This window comes from Diuraphis noxia, unplaced genomic scaffold (assembly GCF_037042655.1).
Source record: "Diuraphis noxia isolate RWA-SAM2 unplaced genomic scaffold, SU_Dnox_SAM2 contig0001, whole genome shotgun sequence".
In the NCBI taxonomy this organism is placed as follows: Eukaryota; Metazoa; Arthropoda; class Insecta; order Hemiptera; family Aphididae; genus Diuraphis; species Diuraphis noxia.
This window is the reverse complement of record NW_028301711.1, coordinates 80,834,769-80,855,897: the sequence shown is the minus strand read 5'-3', so window position 1 is coordinate 80,855,897 and position 21,129 is coordinate 80,834,769. Positions and strand designations below refer to the sequence as shown.

Genomic DNA, 21,129 nt, shown 5'->3' with positions numbered 1-21,129 from the left:
AAATATAGAAAATTAATATTATTTTTGTAATTTAATCTTAAAGTTAAAATTGCGCTGAATACGATGTTGAAATTCTAATTTATATACCATTTTTAGTTTTTTAATTATAATTTTTTAAAGGTAATAAAGTCGAGTATGTCCCTATCTAATACAGGTTAATTTTACTCCAAGCCGGCCTCGCATTTGACCGCCACGCAGACTGGTGGAGACATTAGTCTGCGATGTTTTACGGGACGGTTTTTGTGGTAGAGTTTGGCCTATAATTTAAATTACGATTTTGTACTACGTTCAAGTCTCTAAAAATAAAAAAATTAAATTAAATTAATAATAGTTGAAATATTTATCCTGCGAGTAGCTTAAAAAAAAATTTATAAAATATGAATTAAAAATTCTAGTCTCTTCCACCTATGTAAAAATATACATATATTAAGTGTAAAATGTACTAATATTGAATTATTGAATATTAAAACTTTAAAAAGGCCCATAATTTTTTGCATTTGTTTGGTTCAAGTTTATGTTCAATCCTAGGTTTCGTTTTTTTTTCACTGTAGTCTTTTCTCCTAATGGTGGTCGACCAGCTAATAATCGTTCACTTCCTTTAGTAACTTTTGCAGACCTCCTTGCGATTGACGTTGGTTGAACTTTGATCAGAGCACTATCTCTTTTTCTCAATGCAACCTGTTGACCAGCAGTGTGTAAAAAAGTTTTCCATTGTCCTTCAGTTTTAATTGTTTTCATGACAATTATTCATAATCTTTAATATATTTTCAATCATCATTCTTTTATCTTCATTATCATTATTTTCAATTCTAGATGTGCTAAGGGCCAGTATTACAAGATATGATTATATCTTCGGTTACCTGACCATCCGTTTACGCCTCGGTTATCGATATATCCGTGGTTTTAGCTTTTACGGTCCGTTATCAGAAAAAGTAGTATTAAAATACCCCGTCAGAGATCAATTCAGTAATCAACTGTTTTGACCACGGTTATCAAGAAGATAATAAATTACTATGTTCCGAACTGCCAATGAATCAAGTCCAATATTTAATTTTTACTTTTTTAAGTTAAAAAATATTATTATACATAATTAAAAATCATGGATAGAAAATCTTCCAAAAGTAAAAACTTTAGTTTCGCTGACGAAGAGGAACTGATGAATTTAGTTTCAAAATACTGGGCAGTTATTCAGTGCAAGACTACCGATCATGTGAATAATATGTAAGTTTCTGTTGTTCTTATTATAATAATTAAGAATCATCTATTCTTTTTTATTTATTGGTCCAAATATAACATTACAGGAAAAAAAAGAATACTGGACAAAAATTGAATCTGAGTTCAATGCAGTCATTCCAAATCAATTTAGACCAGCGAGTCTGTTGAAATGCAAATTTGAAAATATTTGTAGACGAGCTCAGAAAAAAAAAGTGGAAAATGGAAAACAATTAACTAGTACTGGTGGCGGAAAAGCTGTTCTTGCAGAATATGTTTCTGCTGACGAACGAGTTTTGGCTCTTTTGGGTAAAAGAGCTTCAGGATTGATTTCCAACTGGTGTGACGATGAAGGTAAACACTAAATATTTAGATATAAAAGTTAATTTAGATTCATTTAGATTTAAAAAGGTCAGAGTAATTTTAAAATTAAAACATTGCTTAGCCAGGTTACTTAAAATATATAAGATAAAATACATTATTCATTATACTATAATGACTCTCATTCTTATAAATGTCTTACTTATACATATTGTGACTCTTAATTTCTCTGAATACTAGTATAAATAGTTTATTGAAATTAATTCTTAATAAAACAATGTTATATCCTACTAATTTATTATTTTATGAATTTAATGTGTTATTTATTTTAGTGGTGGTTTCAAACCCTATTCAAAGTAGAATAGATGAAGTAGATGATGAATATGAAGTAGAAGAAGTGTGTTATGATGATGATTTGTTACAAGAAAACACATTCCAAGAGCCAACTTCAGATAATATTTATCAAAATGAGTCCACTCTACCAGGTAAAGATTTATTTTGTTTATATTTTTAGTTTTTACTGTACATTTGTTTACAACTAGCTTATTACATTTTGAATTCATTACTTTTTTCAGAAACATCTTGGTCAAAATATACCCCTGGTAAGCTAAGGCAGCCAAAATCCACTCCATTATCTTTTACAAGAAAACTTAAAGAAGTTGAAGTTTCTGAATCAGGTAATTATTGAAAAATGTGTTCATGTAATTTTTAATTTATCTCATTGTTCAAATAAACTGTATGAATTATAAATGGTTTTAGGCCAGACAAAGAGAAAGAAGGAGTTTCAAGACAAGATAATAAAATGGGCCCAAGAAAAAGCTTTACTAACTGAGCAGGTATCAAACTTACAAAGGGAAGAAGCAGAATTTAAAAGAGAAGTATGGAGGGTGAAAATAGATCGAGAAAAGGAATTATTAAAAGAAGTAAAGGATAGGATAAAGTTTCAAGCTGAAAAATATGCAGCAGAAATGGAACTACTTATGTTGTGCAGTACTGCTGTGGCCACTATAATAGCTTGTTGGATAGCTATCCAAGTTTCTTACATTTATTCCTAAACTCAATATTGGAAATCGTCTCTTCCAGACACCGTATGACCTTTCTACTGGATTTCTAGTACAAATTTGTGACACATTAAAAGTATTTTCAACGTTTGTAATTGGATTCAACATGGGTGTAATCATATAAGACTGCATTGGATAACCACTGTCAGCCACTAAAACACAATCTTTGAATTCTCTATTATCAAAGCATTGTTTAATAGCAAAGTTTCGAAATATGTTTGCATCATGACTACTACCTGGCCATCTAGCAACTATATTTTGTATTATCAATTTTGAATCGCAAATAGTTTGTACATTCATAGAGAAAAATTGTTTTCTGTTACGAAAAATTTCTGCATCATTACCACCTGGGGATCTAATTTTTATATGACACTTCTATCCTTTGACACTTCTATTATAATTTTACCACCAGTAGTTTAATGTATTCCAGCAAAATCTGCACAAGTTGCTATGAAAGACCCAGTTGCATAATACCTTAACGTCATCAACAGTTTTTGACTAGGTGTTACTGCATTATTTCTGAAAATATAAATTAATGCAATTATTAAACACTACACTATTAATTTTTAATTTTTAATTTTTAATTTTAAGAACTTACTCTCCCAGCACAAGTTCTGCTTTTTAGGAATATTGCAATATTGTTAAATTTTCTTAAGTATTGTTAATCTATAATTTACTTATAAATGTATATTAAAACATTTAGTAAAATATATAACGATGTGTAATTGATGCAATAAAGTTATTATTATTAAAAAAATTAAACTATAATAATTAGTAATTTAATTTTGTAATGTAATAAATGTAATACCTATAAATTATAATAATAATAAGTAAAAAAAAGTGTATGACTAATAATTATATAGGGGAAAGTGTAGCAGAACGGAACCACGGGGCAAGACGGGTACATTGTAATATTTATGTCTTATACTGGGCATACTGATTTAAAAACTTAATATTTAGAATCCTTAGGTTAACAATATCATGTGATTAAATTTCATCTTCACTTTTATTACTCTAAGATCTTCACATATCAATTATCTTATCAGTAATAAATTAAAATCATTAAAAGTGCCTCTTATCAGTTGATTGATATTATAAACTGTTATTTTACTTTGAAATGTTTTATGGTAATAATAATTTTATAGTATAATCATAATTAATAATAATATTAATTTATAATACTAGGAAATTGTTTAATTAAGTCTATAAAATTCTGCTCTGACTCGTATGCTTTAATAGAGCATATCGAGCTACGCGATTCGATACATAGAGTAGATGAGTTAGTAATTTTATCAATTACCCTTTTATTACGAACACAGAATAGAATAGTTACGAATATCTACGATTAGATTAAAGTGGTGCAAAAAGTCTGCTCCTATTATTGCTTTAGATATTGGTGCTTTAATGAATTCCCACCTAAACACACGTCGTAGTTTAATATCAATAGTTATAATTTTCTTACCATATGTGTTAATCACTATATTATTAGCTACAAATAATTTGAGGTTTGCTGTGTTGCCTTGCCTCGCATTACACGGAACTATTGAGACATCTGAACCAGTATCTATCAGAAACTGCTGACCAGATAGCCTGTCTGTTACAGTAAGGCGATGACTTGCGTTGTTGTTGTCTACATTGTGGCAGTCTGATGCTGGTGTATCTACCGCTGTCCGAGTAGATACAGTCTTTAGTTTTCCGATTTAGCAATGAAATTGGCATACTGCTTGCATGGCTCCACACACTTCTTTGCCTTATGTTTGAAGTTAGTGTGGTAAAAACACAACCCATCACTCGCTGGTACCCATGTTTTATAACTTGAGCGTGATCTTGACCTAGAATTTCTCTTCTGTTGCCCATATTCTCTTCGGGAGAGGCGTTCTATCTTGAGTTCTTCCACATCTTTAATTAATTGCTACAGTAACTCAGCTGTCGAGTCACTCGAAACTGCCGTGACAGATCGTGGTTGTCCTATTTCTATGATTTTATCAGCCAACTTAGACAACTCTTCAACAGTACCATTTGTGACGGCAAGACAGGACTGTGTGGCCACCGGGAGATGTTGTAACCAAAGCGATTTAAGTAATTCTGAACTCAATGCATTACCACCTAAGCGCTGCATCTCATTTAATAGAGCTGATGGTTTTCTGTCGCCTAGTTTGACCTCACCCAGGAGTTTTCTCAATTTCTTTTCTTCACTATCCGTGAAAATACTAATTAACCGTACCTTTAGCGTGTCGTATTTATTTGTTTCCGGCGGTCTTTGAATAATATCTGTTACTTATGTTAAAATCTCCGTGTCGACGGCACTTATAACGTGGTATTATTTTGTTGTGTCGTTTGTAATTCCACCCAGTGCGAATCGCGCTTCAATTTGCGTGAACCATATATTGGGATCACCTTTCCAAAATGGCGATGCCTTTACCGATACGCGCCCGACGTTTGCAGCCATCGTCGTGTCCGCCGTGTCCAAATTGTTGGTGTTCACGTTATCCATATTTTTGCGTTTACTCTCTCGAGGTCACCAATTGTAAAGTAACAGTTACTTTATCACAAATAAGAATAATTATGTACAATATATAAAAAGAGTATATAAAAATTTTTAATAACAAGCGTCAATAACGAATAACAGCGATACATATCAAAATCTTTTTTGTACAATATATAAAAAGAGTATATTAAAATTTTTAATAACAAGCGTCAATAACGAATAACAGCGATACATATCAAAATCTTTTTTGTACAACTAGAATCATTATCTCTTATAATCAGTGTGACCACATCATTCCCCTACAATGGTTAACTTTATTTTAACTTGTTTTTTTTTTTTTTTTTTTGCTGTTTCCATAGTAAATGTTCTCAAGATTATTTTAATTATATTGACTTTAAAAAAAATGAATTGTTGAGTTCACAAACAGCGGCTGCAGGTACTTGTACTCATTGTGGCATAATGGGATAGACCTGTTCGGGGCAAAATTAACGTACCCGTTTTGCCCCAATGTTTTTAATTTATTAATTAATGTATTAATTTATTATTCATAATTTGTAAACAATATTTACCATATTCTTAGAATGGTTAGAAACTATATTAGAAAATCTAAACGCCAATCATGGACAGAAGAGTCTATGAAAAATGCAATTATGGTTTGTGTGAGATATGAGATGGAGTATAGAAAAGCAGCATCAGCATTTGATGTCCCTTCAAAGAAGAGTGAAAGGCTACTTGAAATCTACTAATAAAACTAAGTTTTTTAATAAAGGTAATCTTATTTAAGTATTTACTTTTACAATATAATATATATATATTATACTATATTATTTTATTAGGTCTTGGGAATTATAAAAAGGTTTTCAACAGCGAACAAGAGATTGAATGGGGGTTTCCGTTTTCCGCCAAAAGGACCCTAGCCCGTTATCACCATGGCCGTTTTCCGACAAAGGTTGTATTTCCGATTTCCGCCAAAAAAAATTAATAAATTATTTTTGAGAACCCCTGAACTGAATCCAGATACCAAGTAAGCTCCTCACCTTGTATCATACACGCGCCAGCTCACCTCATGGCTCACACAGATATTGATCATAAACTATATTACCTATCTAATTCTTATCTTACGACTAGGTATTATAAAGTATTATTATTCGACTATTTAGATATACCTAGCGTATTTTCTAAAGTATAGTCTACTATATGCGAATTGTTATGATTATAAACATCACTCATTACTATAAAAATTAAAATTATATGAAAGTACACATTCAATATTAACCATACGGAAACGATAATTTTTATAATTATCACATGTTTGTTGTCCAAATAATACCTACATTATTATACAAATTTAAAGCATTTTACGTAAAAACTCTAAACAGTTTAAGTATAAATTTTTATGATTATAAGCATCACTCATTATTATAAAAATTAAAATTATATAAAAGTACACATTCAATATCACATGTTTGTTGTCCAAATAATACATTATTATACAAATTATTTACTATCTGAAAAAGAGATTTTTTTAACAAACTCGGTAGATGTACTGAGTACATCGTAATCATTACTGGCTGATGGATTCAGTTCAGGGGTTCTCAATAATAATTTATTATTTTTTTTTTTGTCGGAAATCGGAAATATAACCTGTAACGTCACAGAATTTTGACGCTTTTTATTAGAATATTACAAAATATCATTATTATAATCTTATAATATGTCAACGTCATTTTATTATATAACTCATAGTATTTCCATAATCTCTATTATTATGCATGCGCTCATTAAATATTATAATACAAAAACACAGTTATGTAATACTAGTCCCCTGACCTCCCCCACATGAAGTGTCCATCGCGTCGATGTCGCAGAGGGCGCTCCGCCGTTGCTGTCGGGCGTCGCGGTCGTAGCCGCTGGCGTATATGGACAGGGCAACCTGTTTTCCCACTAATGTATATTATACGAAAGTTCCCGACGCGACGCACTGACCAACCCCTTACCCAAGAACATCGAGACGCCGGAACGGCCTACGACCAGCCACCGACGTATACTGCCGAGCTGTCTGTTTTTCGCCACCATCGATGACCGATCTCCTGTGTTCGATTTTTGTTTCTGCTCAACGCCATTGATTCTCGCAACACGTCTCCCGGACTCAAAATTTTTGTTATTTGTTTTCACCATCGGCGAAATACCACCATGATGGGCTGAAGTGACGTCATAGGCCCGAGGCGGGCGAAGCCATCTCAAACATCATCAACTCAGTACAAGCAGTCGTCGTCAAGTATTATTTTTTCCCCAACATTCCCCTTTTTTCATTTTGATTATGTATCACCCTAGCTTTTTTTATATACTCAGATTTATGTATTTATTTATTTTTTATTTAATTTATTTATTGCCCCGGTAACCGTCCTGCGGAGCCGTGGGTCGTTTCCTTTAATACATATTAGTGTATAATGCGTCATACCGGCGTATGATTATCATTCCGTGCCGGTAACCGCTTGTCGGAGCCGTAGCATTATCTTATATATTTTTTCCCTGTATTTTATGCACTTTGTCATGTGTTAAATATTATATATTTTTTCCTTGTATTTTATGCACTTTGCCATGTGCCAAATATTATATATTTTTGAATAGCACTTGCCATGTACCTAATGTTATATTATTTTATTCATATTGTTTAAAAACCCCTTTTCTTAAAACCGTGTAAAATATAACTATATGATTACCTTATATTTTGTCACATTTTTTTATTAATATTATTTATTTTAAATTTTTTTTCCCCCAATATAAATCCTCGGCATTTATTTGCCGTTGCGTGTATCAAAGCCTATGAGCTCCACCGACTTGGCCTTCGGGTCATCACGCAGTGCGGCTCCTAGGTCACGACAGAAGTGTTCCCCTTTTGTCGTGGGTGGTTTTCGGTAGGTAAAATGCCCGAATTCTCACAAACCTTTGGCGGAAAACGGCCATGGTGATAACGGGCTAGGGTCAATTTGGCGGAAAACGGTTACGCCCGATTGAATTAATTACATACATTAAATCTATGGAGGCCCATTTATTTGGGCCAGTGATGAGGATGAGAAATGTCTATACTGTAATGAGTCATATTCAATATCAGTCGATGGATGGATTCAATGTTCCAAACGCAAATTATGGGCCCACTGCCTTTGCGCGGGCATCGATGAAAAAGATAATAATGCTTTATTAACCTGTGAATTTTGCTCTTAATTATTTTAAATATGTTAATTTTTTTATTTCATTTTTAAGTTTATCTATTTACAGAAGTATTATATCTATTATAGATTTATTAAATATAATTAAATAAAATGTAACTATTTAATAAATGTAAAAGTCGATCTGTTTTAAATTTACAAGCACTTATTATTCTTTGTCATTGCACAATTATTATTTTAAAATACATTTCTACAAATATAATATAATATATTATATTATCTATAAGCAAGTTATACAAGTTATTTAAGTGAAAACAAGTTCAAGTTGATTAATTTAATTGCATATTTAAAATGAAATAATATTTATGTTAAATAAATAATATTTTAAGGACGTTCCCATTTTGCCCCGAGTATGGGGCAAAACGGGACAAATTATACTTAAATCTATTTTGACCTTTAACACTATTAGACTTAACTGAATGTTTAAAACATGCTAACATATTAATAACCATATCCTAAAGATAACCCAGTTCAAGTTTCAAATCAATTTCACAATTTTTGAGTGGATTACAGCTTCTGATACCTTAGCGTTCCGGTTCTGCCCCACCTTCCCATAGAAACAGCATACCCTTCCTCTACAACACTACATATTTTTAAAATTGATCAAACTTAAATATTAAGCTATTTTAATACACACTTACTTTACCTACTGGTTTGTGATACGATTTTTGATTCTATTATACGTAGAATAAACTTCACAGTATCTTTGTTCAAACGAAACTTACTCAAAAACTCATCATCTCTTCATACTTTAAAATGGTCAGGTCGTTTGCGAATAATTTTAGCACGCCTAGGGAAAGCTACAAGTTCCGCTAAATGCTCAAAATCATTGTTTGCATCATCACTTTCTTCGGTATCGGAATAGTCGTCATCAAAATCCATATAGTCTCGTACATCCATAGTAAAAATATTAGTATGTAAAATATATATACTATTACCTATATAATAAAATAGCTCGTATAATCGAAAACTGAAAACAAAATTAAATAATATTGTTCGCGGCAAAATATCATAGATAATATATACATGGATAGGACATTAGGTGGTTTGGTATGTGCTCAAAGTGAATATATGTTACCACAATGGTTATGTCTGGTTAACACTTGTGTTATCCTCAATAGCCTACATTGATAATTGATTACGTCACAATTTAAAAAGTAAAAATAAATTCATTTTTTATTAGTAAAATTATATTATAGACTATAGTTATTATACTATCATTTATTCATTTGTCAATTTGTTATTACTGGTTTTTAAAAAGAATTAGTTTAGTAAATGTTAAACTAATTTTTAATTTTTCGTTTTTTTTTTTTGATTTCGCAAATTATTATCTATGTTTATACTCTGTGTTGATAACATAGTTTTATCATAAACCACTAATGTAACCACATGTAACCAGTGTGGTAACATATAACCTCTTCGGTCACATTATACCGTGTGTATTAAGTATAGGGATGTCCTATCCATGTATATATTATCTATGCAAAATATAGATAATTTTTTTGAAAAATAATCAAGAATGATGATGATATCAAAATAATCACAAAAACATAAAAATTAACAACCAATCAGATACTTTAACAGTTCATCACATTTTGTAACCAGCCGATATCGTTTGGTAAGCGTAACCGGTAATTGACGGTCAATTATAGAGTGAACTGAAATTTGTAATACTGGTTATTTCATCTTACAGACCGTTAATCACTGATCAGAGTATAACCCATGATTGTAATACTGGCCCTAAGTCTATTTTCTTCAGTATCACCGTTTTCATTACATATTACATTATTTTCAATAGTTTTAATTTCAATATTATTAATTGGGCGGTTATTCTCTTTTATGAAAGGTTCATAAAAGGATTCATCTACAACTTTATCTCCATCGGCAATTTTAGCTATGTTGAAACGATCTGTGGGAGTTATAACCGGACAATATTCAGACTTAACACCAAAATATTAATTAACAGCACATTGATGTTTACACAATTTTTCAGTAAACGCATCTGAGCGATAACAAAGTCCACTACTTGTGTCATCATAGTATATTAAACCACTTTTTTCTTCACTAGGTACAAAAACTCATCTTAACTTTCTTGAATAATCATTTCTTTTTTTAAATAAGTAGTTTTTTTAATTATTTTTTGTAGAAATAATCTGGACGATGCATTTCTATTGTCTGAAAATTCTCTTAATCTATGTTTAATTCAGGGTTGTTAATTTTACACGTTTTTAAAAAAAAAAATACAAATAAAACGTTTAAAATAAAAACCACGTTTTAAACGTTTTTTAAAGACGGATTTTTTAAAACAAAAAAAAACACGTTTTAATCATGTAAAAACCCTATAAATGATAATAGTAAATTAGGTAATGAGTTTTGTGGGATATTCATATTTTGCTAATCAAAGTTGAACACAGTATTTCGTTTCAACTAATATCTACATCGTGATTCGTGATTATTATCATAGAACAATATAATAGGTTGATGCGAAACTTGAACAGCTGATTGAGGTCTTCTTTACCTATGATCTGAACCACGATTTAACCCTTTCAGACCCAGGGTACACCATGGTGTACCTATTGTTTGATTTGATTTATTAATTGGTGGTTAGTATTATATAAATGATAGTAGCACATATTGTAAGAACAACTTACGAGGAGTTCATAAATATTGATTAAACAGCTGTACAATTAATTTTTATACTAATTTTGATAATTTTTCCAAAGAGAATGTGGTGATTACGACGTGTTATCACCACTTACGCTAGGGCTCTAGATAGACAGGTATGCTCGTCCGCCATTTTCTATCCATTGTTGTTGTTGAGCAGTGGCGGTACGGCTCTAGATACTAGATAGTAGATATACTTGTACAAGTTAATACTTGTGTATTAAATGTATGGTTTGATGTTTTATAATTTATAGTGCCTAATTAAATATTTATATTAATTTACTATAAAATACATACGAATACTGGAAAATGGGTGGTTGCTCTGCCATAAATTGCAGTCATCACTCATCAAAAGGACATCGTATGTATGTATTTCCTGCCGATGAGACGCGGCGAAAACTATGGCTCATTAATTGCAGAAGAGCAAATTGGGTTCCTGGGAAAGGTGCTGCTTTATGTGAGGTAAATTTTATCAAGTTTATTTTGAGAATTTAATAGATATTATTAAAAACTGAAATTTGAACGGTCCCCACAGGCACATTTTGAAGAAAGCGAGTTTGAGCTACACAGAGCAGATAAAACTTAAACCAAATGCAGTACCAACTCTGTTTAATGTCCCGCGACCTCCTAAAAAACACAATCCATCACCAAGAAAATCATTATATAAGGTAAATTAATCATTAAGGTATTTTCTTAAGTTTTGTGTAAGAATTAGTTATGTGTAGTACCTAATATGTAATATGTTTCTTTTGTAAATGTTTATTCTCTGTACAATTTTCTGTAGCGCCTTCCAGGGAAGGAAAAAATGAAGAGTGTTTCTTCAGAAACTATTCCTGATAAAAATCTTCAACAAGTAGTAAGTACTATTACAGCACCTATGTACAATATACCTACCTTTTTTTAAAGTTCCATAATGTATGATTCAGAGATTATTGACATTCTAATTGAAATGTATTCTACTAATGATTTCTTCTAACTGTATGCTTTTAGTTAAATTGTGTTTTTACTGATACTGGTCTAACTTACTTTTCACAATAAAAGTGCATTTGATCTGATTTCAATTATTAACATATTTTTTGAAATCATTTTCATTTAATTGTAGGTTTCCAGTTTTTTTAAGTTATATACCTTAAATATTAATACCTTATATATATATTTATATATTTTATTAATTAAATTATTCATACACTTATTTCCTACTGTTGATTTTTTTTAGGAAGCGGAAATGGAAAACATTCATAAATTAATTAACACCATGAAAGAAGAAAATACAAAATTAACAGAAGAACTCAAAACTAAAACAGATATGCTATTGAGAATTCTAGAAGAAAAAAAAACTACTGAAGAACAAGTGAACAAGCTGAAGAATTTTCTAAATGAAGACCAAATAGCAGCATTAAACAATATAAGAACACGAGAATGGTCTCCAGAGGCAATAATAAAAGGTTAGAATTTTCTATTGCCATTAATGTTTTTTTGATGAGACCATCCAATACATGTAATAATGTAGGCCTATTCAAAATTTGATTACTTAATGTATTGTTATTTGTATTTGCAGCATTGAAGTTTTGCTTTGCATTAGGGGTTCATGGATATGAGTTTTTACGAAATACCAATTATCCTTTGCCTGGGTACAGTACACTTACACGTAGATTACGTGAACTGGAATTCAATTTTGGAATTTTCAAAGAATTGAAAATCCCACTTGCATCCAAAGTAGACAAATTGGATAAATTTTGTATCCTCAGTAGATGTATATCAATGACAGCGGAGGTATCAATAAAAATAAAATGAAGTTTAGTGGAGGTGTAACTTTGGGTCCTTCCACAGATAAAGCTGGGGAAAACAATATGAATGACACAAAAGGTAACCAATTGTTAGTAGCATTAATTCGAGGAGCTATGGAACCATGGAAACAAGTAATATGTTGCCACATAACAAGCAATAAAACCAGTGGAACTGATTTGAAAAAATTTATTTACGAATGCATAGATTTTGCTACAGAACTTGGGCTTACAGTGGTGGCAATCACTTCAGACATGGCAGGTAAAAATCGCAACTTATGGAATGAATTAAAAATATCCGTGAACAAAAATGGAGTTCGCTTGAACAAATTTGAGTACAAAGAAAAAGCGATCTATGTTATTGCAGATCAATGTCATTTGTTAAAGAATTTGAAATCAACTTTACTTAATGGTTATATAACAATTCCTGAATACTTTAAACTTGAAGAAAATATACCAACTCAAACGGTATCGGGATGTTATATTAAGCAATTATGGGATAGAGAAGTAACAGAAAAAAGAGAATTGAGATTACTGCATCATCTTAAGTGAGAAGACATTTTTCCTGACAATTTTCAAAAAATGCATGTTGGAGCTGCTATTCGTTTTTTTAGTATGCAAACAGTCGCAGCAATTCAAGTAGCTGTAAAATTACAAATATTACCAGAAAATGCATTAGCGACAGCTGCTTTCATAAAATTAGTATACCAGTGGTTTGAAATGATAAATTCTAAAACAAGAAAAACGTCTATTACCAAAAAGAATCAAGTCAAGAAATATGATTTCCTGATGAAATTTATTACAACAATAAGCGATACCCAGTTTAATGGTACAGGTTAGAAGCCATTAAATACTGGTTTAATATTAACTACATTGTCAATTTGTGATGTTACTTAAGTGCTCTTAAAAAATGGTTATGATTTTATATTAACACATCGCTTCACTCAAGACGCATTAGAAAACGTATTCTCCCAAACTCGAAGACGAATAGGCGAACTTCCATCTTCTACAGATTGCTTAAATGTAATGAAAATCATAGCAGTAAGCCAGTTTGTTTCTGATGTTAAAAGAACAAATTATTGTAGTGATAGTGATTTAACTTTAGTGGAACATTGCAAGCAGTTGCATGCCACAGCAGCAGGAAAAATCAGACCAGAAATTATTCAGTTGGACCATACCTATTACTTTGATACATTTTCACTCAATTCACATATATTAGACACTGTTCCTTTACAAGAAAATTATTCAGAATTAGATTTATACTCTTTAAATCTTATTTACAATATTGGTGGAAGTACAGTCAACGCTTGCATAAAGAAATGTTGCTCATCATGTAAAATGGTATTGCTTGAAAATGGGAATGATAATGTATCAGTTTCAATAAAAAGGTGGAAAATTTACAAATCATTTTTAAACATGGGTGGCTTGAAAGAGCCTTATATACTGGTAGTGCAATTATTAGTAAATTGTGAACTACAATACCAACATTTTAGAGGCCACATCATGCACAATGGTGCAGTCGATCTTGTTTCTAAAATTATAAAAGAAATAAATATTAATTTTCAGTGCCAAAGTGATAATGGATGTGATTTGAAAACATTAATTGTAAAACATTATTTCACTGTCCGTAATTATACAGTAGTAAATTACTTACAATCTACAAAAAAAAAAAAAACTATTCATGGTTCAGCTACAAAAAAGTAATTTTAATTTAAAATTATGTAAATAAAAATACATTTTTGATACACTTTCATCATGTTTTATTTATTTATTTACAAATGTTATAAAATAATTCAAAACATAAAGCAATGAATTATAGAAACTGTTCGAAATAATTAATAGTAAAATACAAAAAAGGTTCTTAATGAAGCCTAAAAAAAAATAGTTTTGAGGGATAACATTGAATTGAGTCCCAAATATTGAATTGAGTCCCGCAAATACTTAATAGGTATAAAGAGTTAATTAGTTAAAAAATATTTAAAATAATAATTATTATGTATGATTGTATAAGTACACTTTTTGTGTAATATAATAATGTTAATTATTAAATAGTTTTTTTTTTTAATCATATAATAATAATAATAAGTATAAAGAAATTATGTGGTAGCATTTAATAATTTGTATTGTTTTTTTTTTCACTTAACAAACACAAAAGTAGCCTGGACTCAATTCAATATCACCGGTTTTGAGTGTACCTATTAATGTATTAATAAAAGTTGTACCTTTTCATAAAATAAAAAACAATTATAAATCAATGTCCAAAATCATCATACAAATGGTATCAACAATAATATGTTTACTATTTTAGATTCTGAGTATAATGAAGAAACCTTCATTCAGAATCATTTTTAGATATTGTGGTGTGATGTTTATCTGGCTTTTTAATTTCCTTTTTGGTAGATATTTTAGAGATTTTTTCACTTTGAAAACAGTTTAATAAGGCATCTACTGGTGCAAGGCGCATTTTTAAATCAATGTTCTCTTGGAGTACCTTCTGTAGTTCTTCTAGTTCTTTGGACAATGTGAAGGACATATTTCTTATTTTTGTTCGTGAGTGCTATAAAAATACATTTTGATTATCAGTCTATATTGTAAAGTTACAATTAATAAATAAGAACATTTTAGAACCAACGTAATATACTACCAATCTAAAGTAAATAGGAATAGGGGTTGATATTGTAGTACAAAATAACTCATGCAGCCATACATCAAATAAATTGTATTATATATCTACAACCTAGGTCGTGGACATCAATTCACATAATATAAATTATATTTTATCGCAAGAACTAAAAAAGAGAACTTCTTCACTTACCTTTAAGTTCAAACCAAATGGTAAATAATATTTTGCTTAGTACAAATAAACTAGTTATTTAGATCCTGAGCGGAGCGATGAATGTATATTTTATTAAGAAGAATAGGCTCAACAGCGAAGGTCATTAGCCTGAAATAAACTTATTAATCACTATTAAATTAACATTCCTGTATCATTAAAATACGTAAATGAAAGCTCTGATTAATTTAATTGATGCTTTAACTTGTAATTTAATATTTAACACATTATTAAGGTTTTAAAACAAAATATAAGGCATAAGCAATACAATATTCTGATTACGATTATTATGATAACATAGGATTGGATAGAAAATGGCAGATGAGCATTGATACCCGTATATATAGAGCCTTACTTACGCTAGCGCGTTCGTTTTATTATTGTCGTTACCATTTTGTTCCTAACATTGAATTATTTGTACTTGTTGTAAACGTTTTTATACTTGTTTTTATTACTATGTTCCTTGTATTATTCACTGTGTGAATTATTGTAACTTATTTTACTTGTATTTGTATTCTCTTTGTCACGTCGCCCGCGACGACTTCTCGTACGCTTTTCTCCCGCTGCGCGCGATAGCTTTTTCGCCGTTACGGGCTCGAAGCCACCATCGCTCGCCGTGACGACTCACTTCTTTTTTCGTGACCGGTATTCGCACAAGTCCGTGCCCCTAACCGATTTGTCTACGGCTATCGCCACGATTCGCGGCTTGTTTAAAAAACACGCCGAAACTCACCGCGCGGGTTGCATTGTTCTTTAATTTACTATTTTTTTTACTTTGTTAAATAGATTGTTTTTGTTTTGTTTGCCGAACAATAAATTTCGGTTTTACAACCTGGTATCGCAACAAACTTGTTTTTTTATTTTTTTAAAACCTTCTGGTCTGTCAGAATCGTTGGTTGTTAGTGTTGAGACGGTTTTTCCTCCACTAATACCACTAGAATTTAGATAAAAGTCTGATAACGAAATGTTGAGTGTTTATATCATATTTTTTCCAAGAAATAATTATAGAAACATATTAATTTTTTTTCCCGGTAAGAAATTTTGGTAACACTGTGATTAAAACTGTTTGTAAGTATTAAATAATATTATTTACTTATTGACAGCTGTTTGAATATAGGCACACCATGGTGTACCTTGGGTCTTCGTGCCTTATGGTATAATACTGTTAATTTTATTGCGCACGCGTATTTTTTTGATAACAGCCGCTGGTGATAATCTGCACGACATTTTTACTTTATTATTTTGTTGCGAACTGTATTTTATATTTTATATATTCCAATAATATTACTGATATTATTATAAAAATAATATGCTTCGTGACGAAGAAATTTTAGAATTATTAGGCGATGGAAACATATCGGAAATTGGAAGCCCGAGAAGTGAAACCGAAGACATTGATTTTCCATTTGCAGAGTTTGAAAATTTATTAGATAATTTTGATAATGAAAATGAAAATTGTTTAATTGTGCATGACGAGGAATGGATACCACCACCATTAACTTTAACAAGTAAACGTAATGTTAGGTGGGCTCAAAAACCTTTTAATCAGCCTACTCTCAAATTAGATGGCGTAGAACAAAATAATAATATATTAGAATTAAAATCACCTTTACAATATTTTTCTGAGTATTTTGATGATGATGTTTTCGAAAACATGGCATATCATACTAATCTATATGTGATTCAAAAATGTATTACTAGATTTAAACCTACTGATATGCACGAAGTGAAACGTTTAATCGGTATTCATATCATAATGAGTAATTTAAAATATCCACGTGTACGTTTGTATCGGCAAAAACATTTTGAAGTAAATTTAGTTGCTCAAAATATGACCAGAGGCAGGTTTTTTTCTTTGCGTAATAATTTACATATCGTCGACAACAATGAAATTCCTAATGGAAACAAAGACAAATTTATAAAAGTCAGGTCGTTGTATACTGCTCTCCAAAAAAAATGTAATTGTCTACCAATCGAAAGAAACTTGTGTGTCGACGAGCAGATGGTTCCCTTCAAAGGGCAACTATCTATAAAACAATATATGAAGGGAAAACCTATTAAATGGGGAGTAAAAGTTTTTCTATTATGTGTCAAAAGTGGGACGATTTATAATATTTTGCCGTTTCAAGGGTATTATGAATTGGACCAAGACTTAATAAAAACAGTTGGTTCTGGAGCTAGTGTTGTATTGTATCTTACGCAAAACGTGAAGCCAAATCGATATTTTTTGTTTTTGGGTAATTTTTTTTCTTCGTTTGGCTTATTTGAAAGATTACAACAACTTCAAATTTATGCTGCTGGGACAATTCGAACAAATTGGTTTGCTAACCCACCATTGTTGAGTGACAAAGAAATGCGTAAACTGGGCAGAGGAACCACATTCGAGGTATCAACTGATGTACCTGGCTGTAATATTGGCATTGTAAAATGGTTCGACAATAAAGCAGTAAATTTAGGGTCAAATTTCTCAGCCTCTGGTGAAGTAGACCGTGTAACTCGTTGGGACAAAAAAAAAAACGGTTTGTTGATATTGAAAGGCCCGAAATAGTGAGGTTGTATAATAAATCGATGGGTGGTGTTGATAAATTAGATCAACTTATAAGTTATTATCGAATATTTATAAGGTCTAGAAAATGGACTCTAAGAATGATTATGCATGCATTCGATATGGCGATTTCTAATTGTTGGATCCAATATAAAAAAGAAGCGGAAATTTTAAAAGTACCAAAAAGAAAAATAATGGATTTAATGGATTTTCGAATGGAATTAGCTGAAAATTTAATTTTAGTCGGAAAACCCATCACCCCTAAAAGAAGAGGACATCCATCAGGAGAGCAGCTACCAATTCCAGTGCCACCGTTGAAGAAAAACAAAGTAGACTCTGTACAACCAACTAAAGAATGTCGTTTTGACGGATTACACCACATACCCGGTTTTGATAATCTCAAAAATGCTACCAAGTGTAAAAACGAAAAGTGTACAAGAAGAACACATTATTATTGTAAGAAGTGTGACCGTCATTTATGCTTAGATAAAATAAGTAATTGTTTTGAGCAATATCATGCAGAGTAATATCTATTATGGTTTTAATTTCAATTTTTTTTTAAACATGACTTGTAATTTTACCTACTATGAATTGTTTTTGTTATTTTTATTTTTAAATATTTAATAAACAAGGTTTGTTTTTATATTTTAATATTTTAATGAACGTGATTCGTTTTTTATTTTTTATTTTTTAAGAGATATTTTATTTTTTATTATTTATGAGTTTGTTTTACTTAAAGGAAAATGTAATATTGTTTTTTTTTATTTTAAGTTTTTTTAATAAACGAGGTTCGTTTTTTTGTTATGTGAAAATCAAAAAATATTTTTCTTTCCACTAAATCCCAAGGTACACTATGGTGTACCCATCCGTAAGTCTTTCAATATTTGTCCGATTTTTTTCAAACCTGGATTAAATTTTTCGTGGATTTAATTTATAAAAAAAGTTTTTTATAATATTACACAAAATAGTCAGGTCTGAAAGGGTTAAGATATAGATATATCTTAGTTCTTAGTTTTTAGGTTTTAGATATATCTTAAACCGTGATCTGAACTGAACTCTGAATTCTGAACCTCCGAAAAATATTCCACACACCAAGCCACCAACTGATTAACATGATGTTAGACCCAAGGTTACATAATATGAAAACGTTTATCGTAACGTTACGAATTACGATATGTTATTATATATCTCTCGACTCTCAGTGATCGTTTTATCATAATCATAAATCCTTATAATTAATTTATCGTTTTTTTTTTTTATACACATGTGGCTATGTAGTTTTAACTTTCTACTTTCAAGTGTCTAAGTTTGATTCTTTAATCTTTACCTACCTAAATATTAAAATACCTAAGCCTAACCAATTATGTTTACCGGAAGAAAAAAAGATGCCATTTGGAAATATTTTACTGAAGTAAAGACAAATTCCCAATCAATGAAAGTTAAGTGTGTTAAATGCCAAACACAAATGTCAGCTTTAGTAGCAAGAATGAAAATACATTATAGTGAAAATTGTCCTGGAGCCAGAAGTTCAAATAATGGAGATACTAATACTCCATCGTCTTAAAATAATTCTAAATTTAATATAGAATGATAAATAAAAATAATATAAGTTTAAAATATCTTACAGGCTATAATTCGATAACTAACTTATAAGTACCTAATTGCAGTGTTGTAATTTGTAAATAATAGGTAGTTTTTAAAATTATTTGACTACCTTAATTGTCCTAAATACTAAACTTCTTATTTTTTGGATTTCAAATGTTCAAATATTAAGTACTCTAATCATTTTGGTTTTATTTTATAAATTTGAAATATATTTCAACAGTCGAATATGAAAATACCACTTCGGTCCAAGGTATTCTAAAGTATTAAAAGTTAAAATGTCTTTAAAATATTCAAAATTCAGAACAGAATTTGATAACTGATAACAGATAATTGATAATCTCATTGGGATTAGAGCCAATCGTAGAACAGTATTTTCATTGGGTTCTCTAACAATGTACACTTTGCTTATATGCGCCCGGGCACAACTAGTTATGGTTCTCGTAGTTGTCATAATAGGTACACTACGTTGGCGCTGCTAGTCAAACGGGCTATCTCATAATAAGTGAGTTTTATGATGCATTATGTCTATCTAATATCTATTTTATAGTATCTACGATAAAAAAAATAGCTATTTGACATTTGCTAATTTGCTAATACATTTAAGGCTTTATTATAAAATTTACAATTTATAATTTTTTCCAACATCATGCCGTCCATGTGCTGTGTTATTTATTGTTAATGCGGTTACAGGTCAAATCCAGAAAAAGTTTCTTATTTTTTGTTTCCAAAAGATGAGGAATTAAACGCATACTTTACTATACGATTTGCAACCTTGGCCCAGTCATGTAAACATAGGCGTTAACTTGGGTGGCCAAGGGGGGCCATTGTCCCCTAGAATAAATTAGGAGGGGTAATGCCCCCTGTTATTTAACATACCTACTACCTTGTTTTAAAATAAGAACAAAACAGCTGGTTATAGCTATTCCTTAACGGTTTTTTTTTATATCTTAATTTTCAATTTTAGCTTATCTAACAAATAACAATGTTAGATAATAAATAATGAATAATTTTATATTATAATATATAGATATGAATTATTTGATATCATGATATCATTTGAAAATATGAATATGATTTTTAAAATATATTTATCGATTCCCATGTGTTCTGCTTCTAGTGAGCGTTCTTTTTCATCTTTACGTCGTCGTCTCAAGACATTCACAAGAAATACTATTGGTCAAGAAAGACAAACTAATATAGCTATATTAAATATAGAAAAATTGTATCCAATAAATGTTGATAAAATTATTGATCAATTTAGTGCAGAATCAACCCAAAGAGACAGAAGACTACAATTATTTATATAAATTTGTTATTATTTTTAGTATAAAATAAAAACTTAATTGTATATATCTACCTAATTATGATACATTTTGTTTAGAAGTT

General features: G+C 30.4%; 1 protein-coding gene and 1 pseudogene across 1 annotated transcript; both read left to right on the top strand.

Annotated features, from left to right (window-relative positions):
- The window catches only part of LOC149061989 (uncharacterized), a 354,191-nt pseudogene that overhangs the window by 298,721 nt on the left and 34,341 nt on the right, over positions 1–21,129 (top strand).
- On the top strand, positions 1,100–3,192 carry LOC149061997 (uncharacterized). The gene is made up of 5 exons (XM_089221399.1): positions 1,100–1,210; positions 1,302–1,566; positions 1,866–2,018; positions 2,109–2,210; positions 2,293–3,192. The coding sequence occupies exons 1-5, from the start codon at positions 1,100–1,102 to the stop codon at positions 2,586–2,588; spliced, it is 927 nt and encodes a 308-aa protein (XP_089077525.1). The 3' UTR covers positions 2,589–3,192.

What these genes read in the sequence shown, in the direction of transcription:
- LOC149061997 (XM_089221399.1), top strand. Translation starts at nt 1,100, where the DNA reads ATGGATAGAAAATCTTCCAAAAGTAAAAACTTTAGTTTCGCTGACGAA. An exon ending in AGTGCAAGACTACCGATCAT is followed by an intron (nt 1,211 to 1,301) that starts GTGAATAATATG and finishes ATAACATTACAG; the next exon opens with GAAAAAAAAGAATACTGGAC. An exon ending in AGTTGAAGTTTCTGAATCAG is followed by an intron (nt 2,211 to 2,292) that starts GTAATTATTGAA and finishes AAATGGTTTTAG; the next exon opens with GCCAGACAAAGAGAAAGAAG.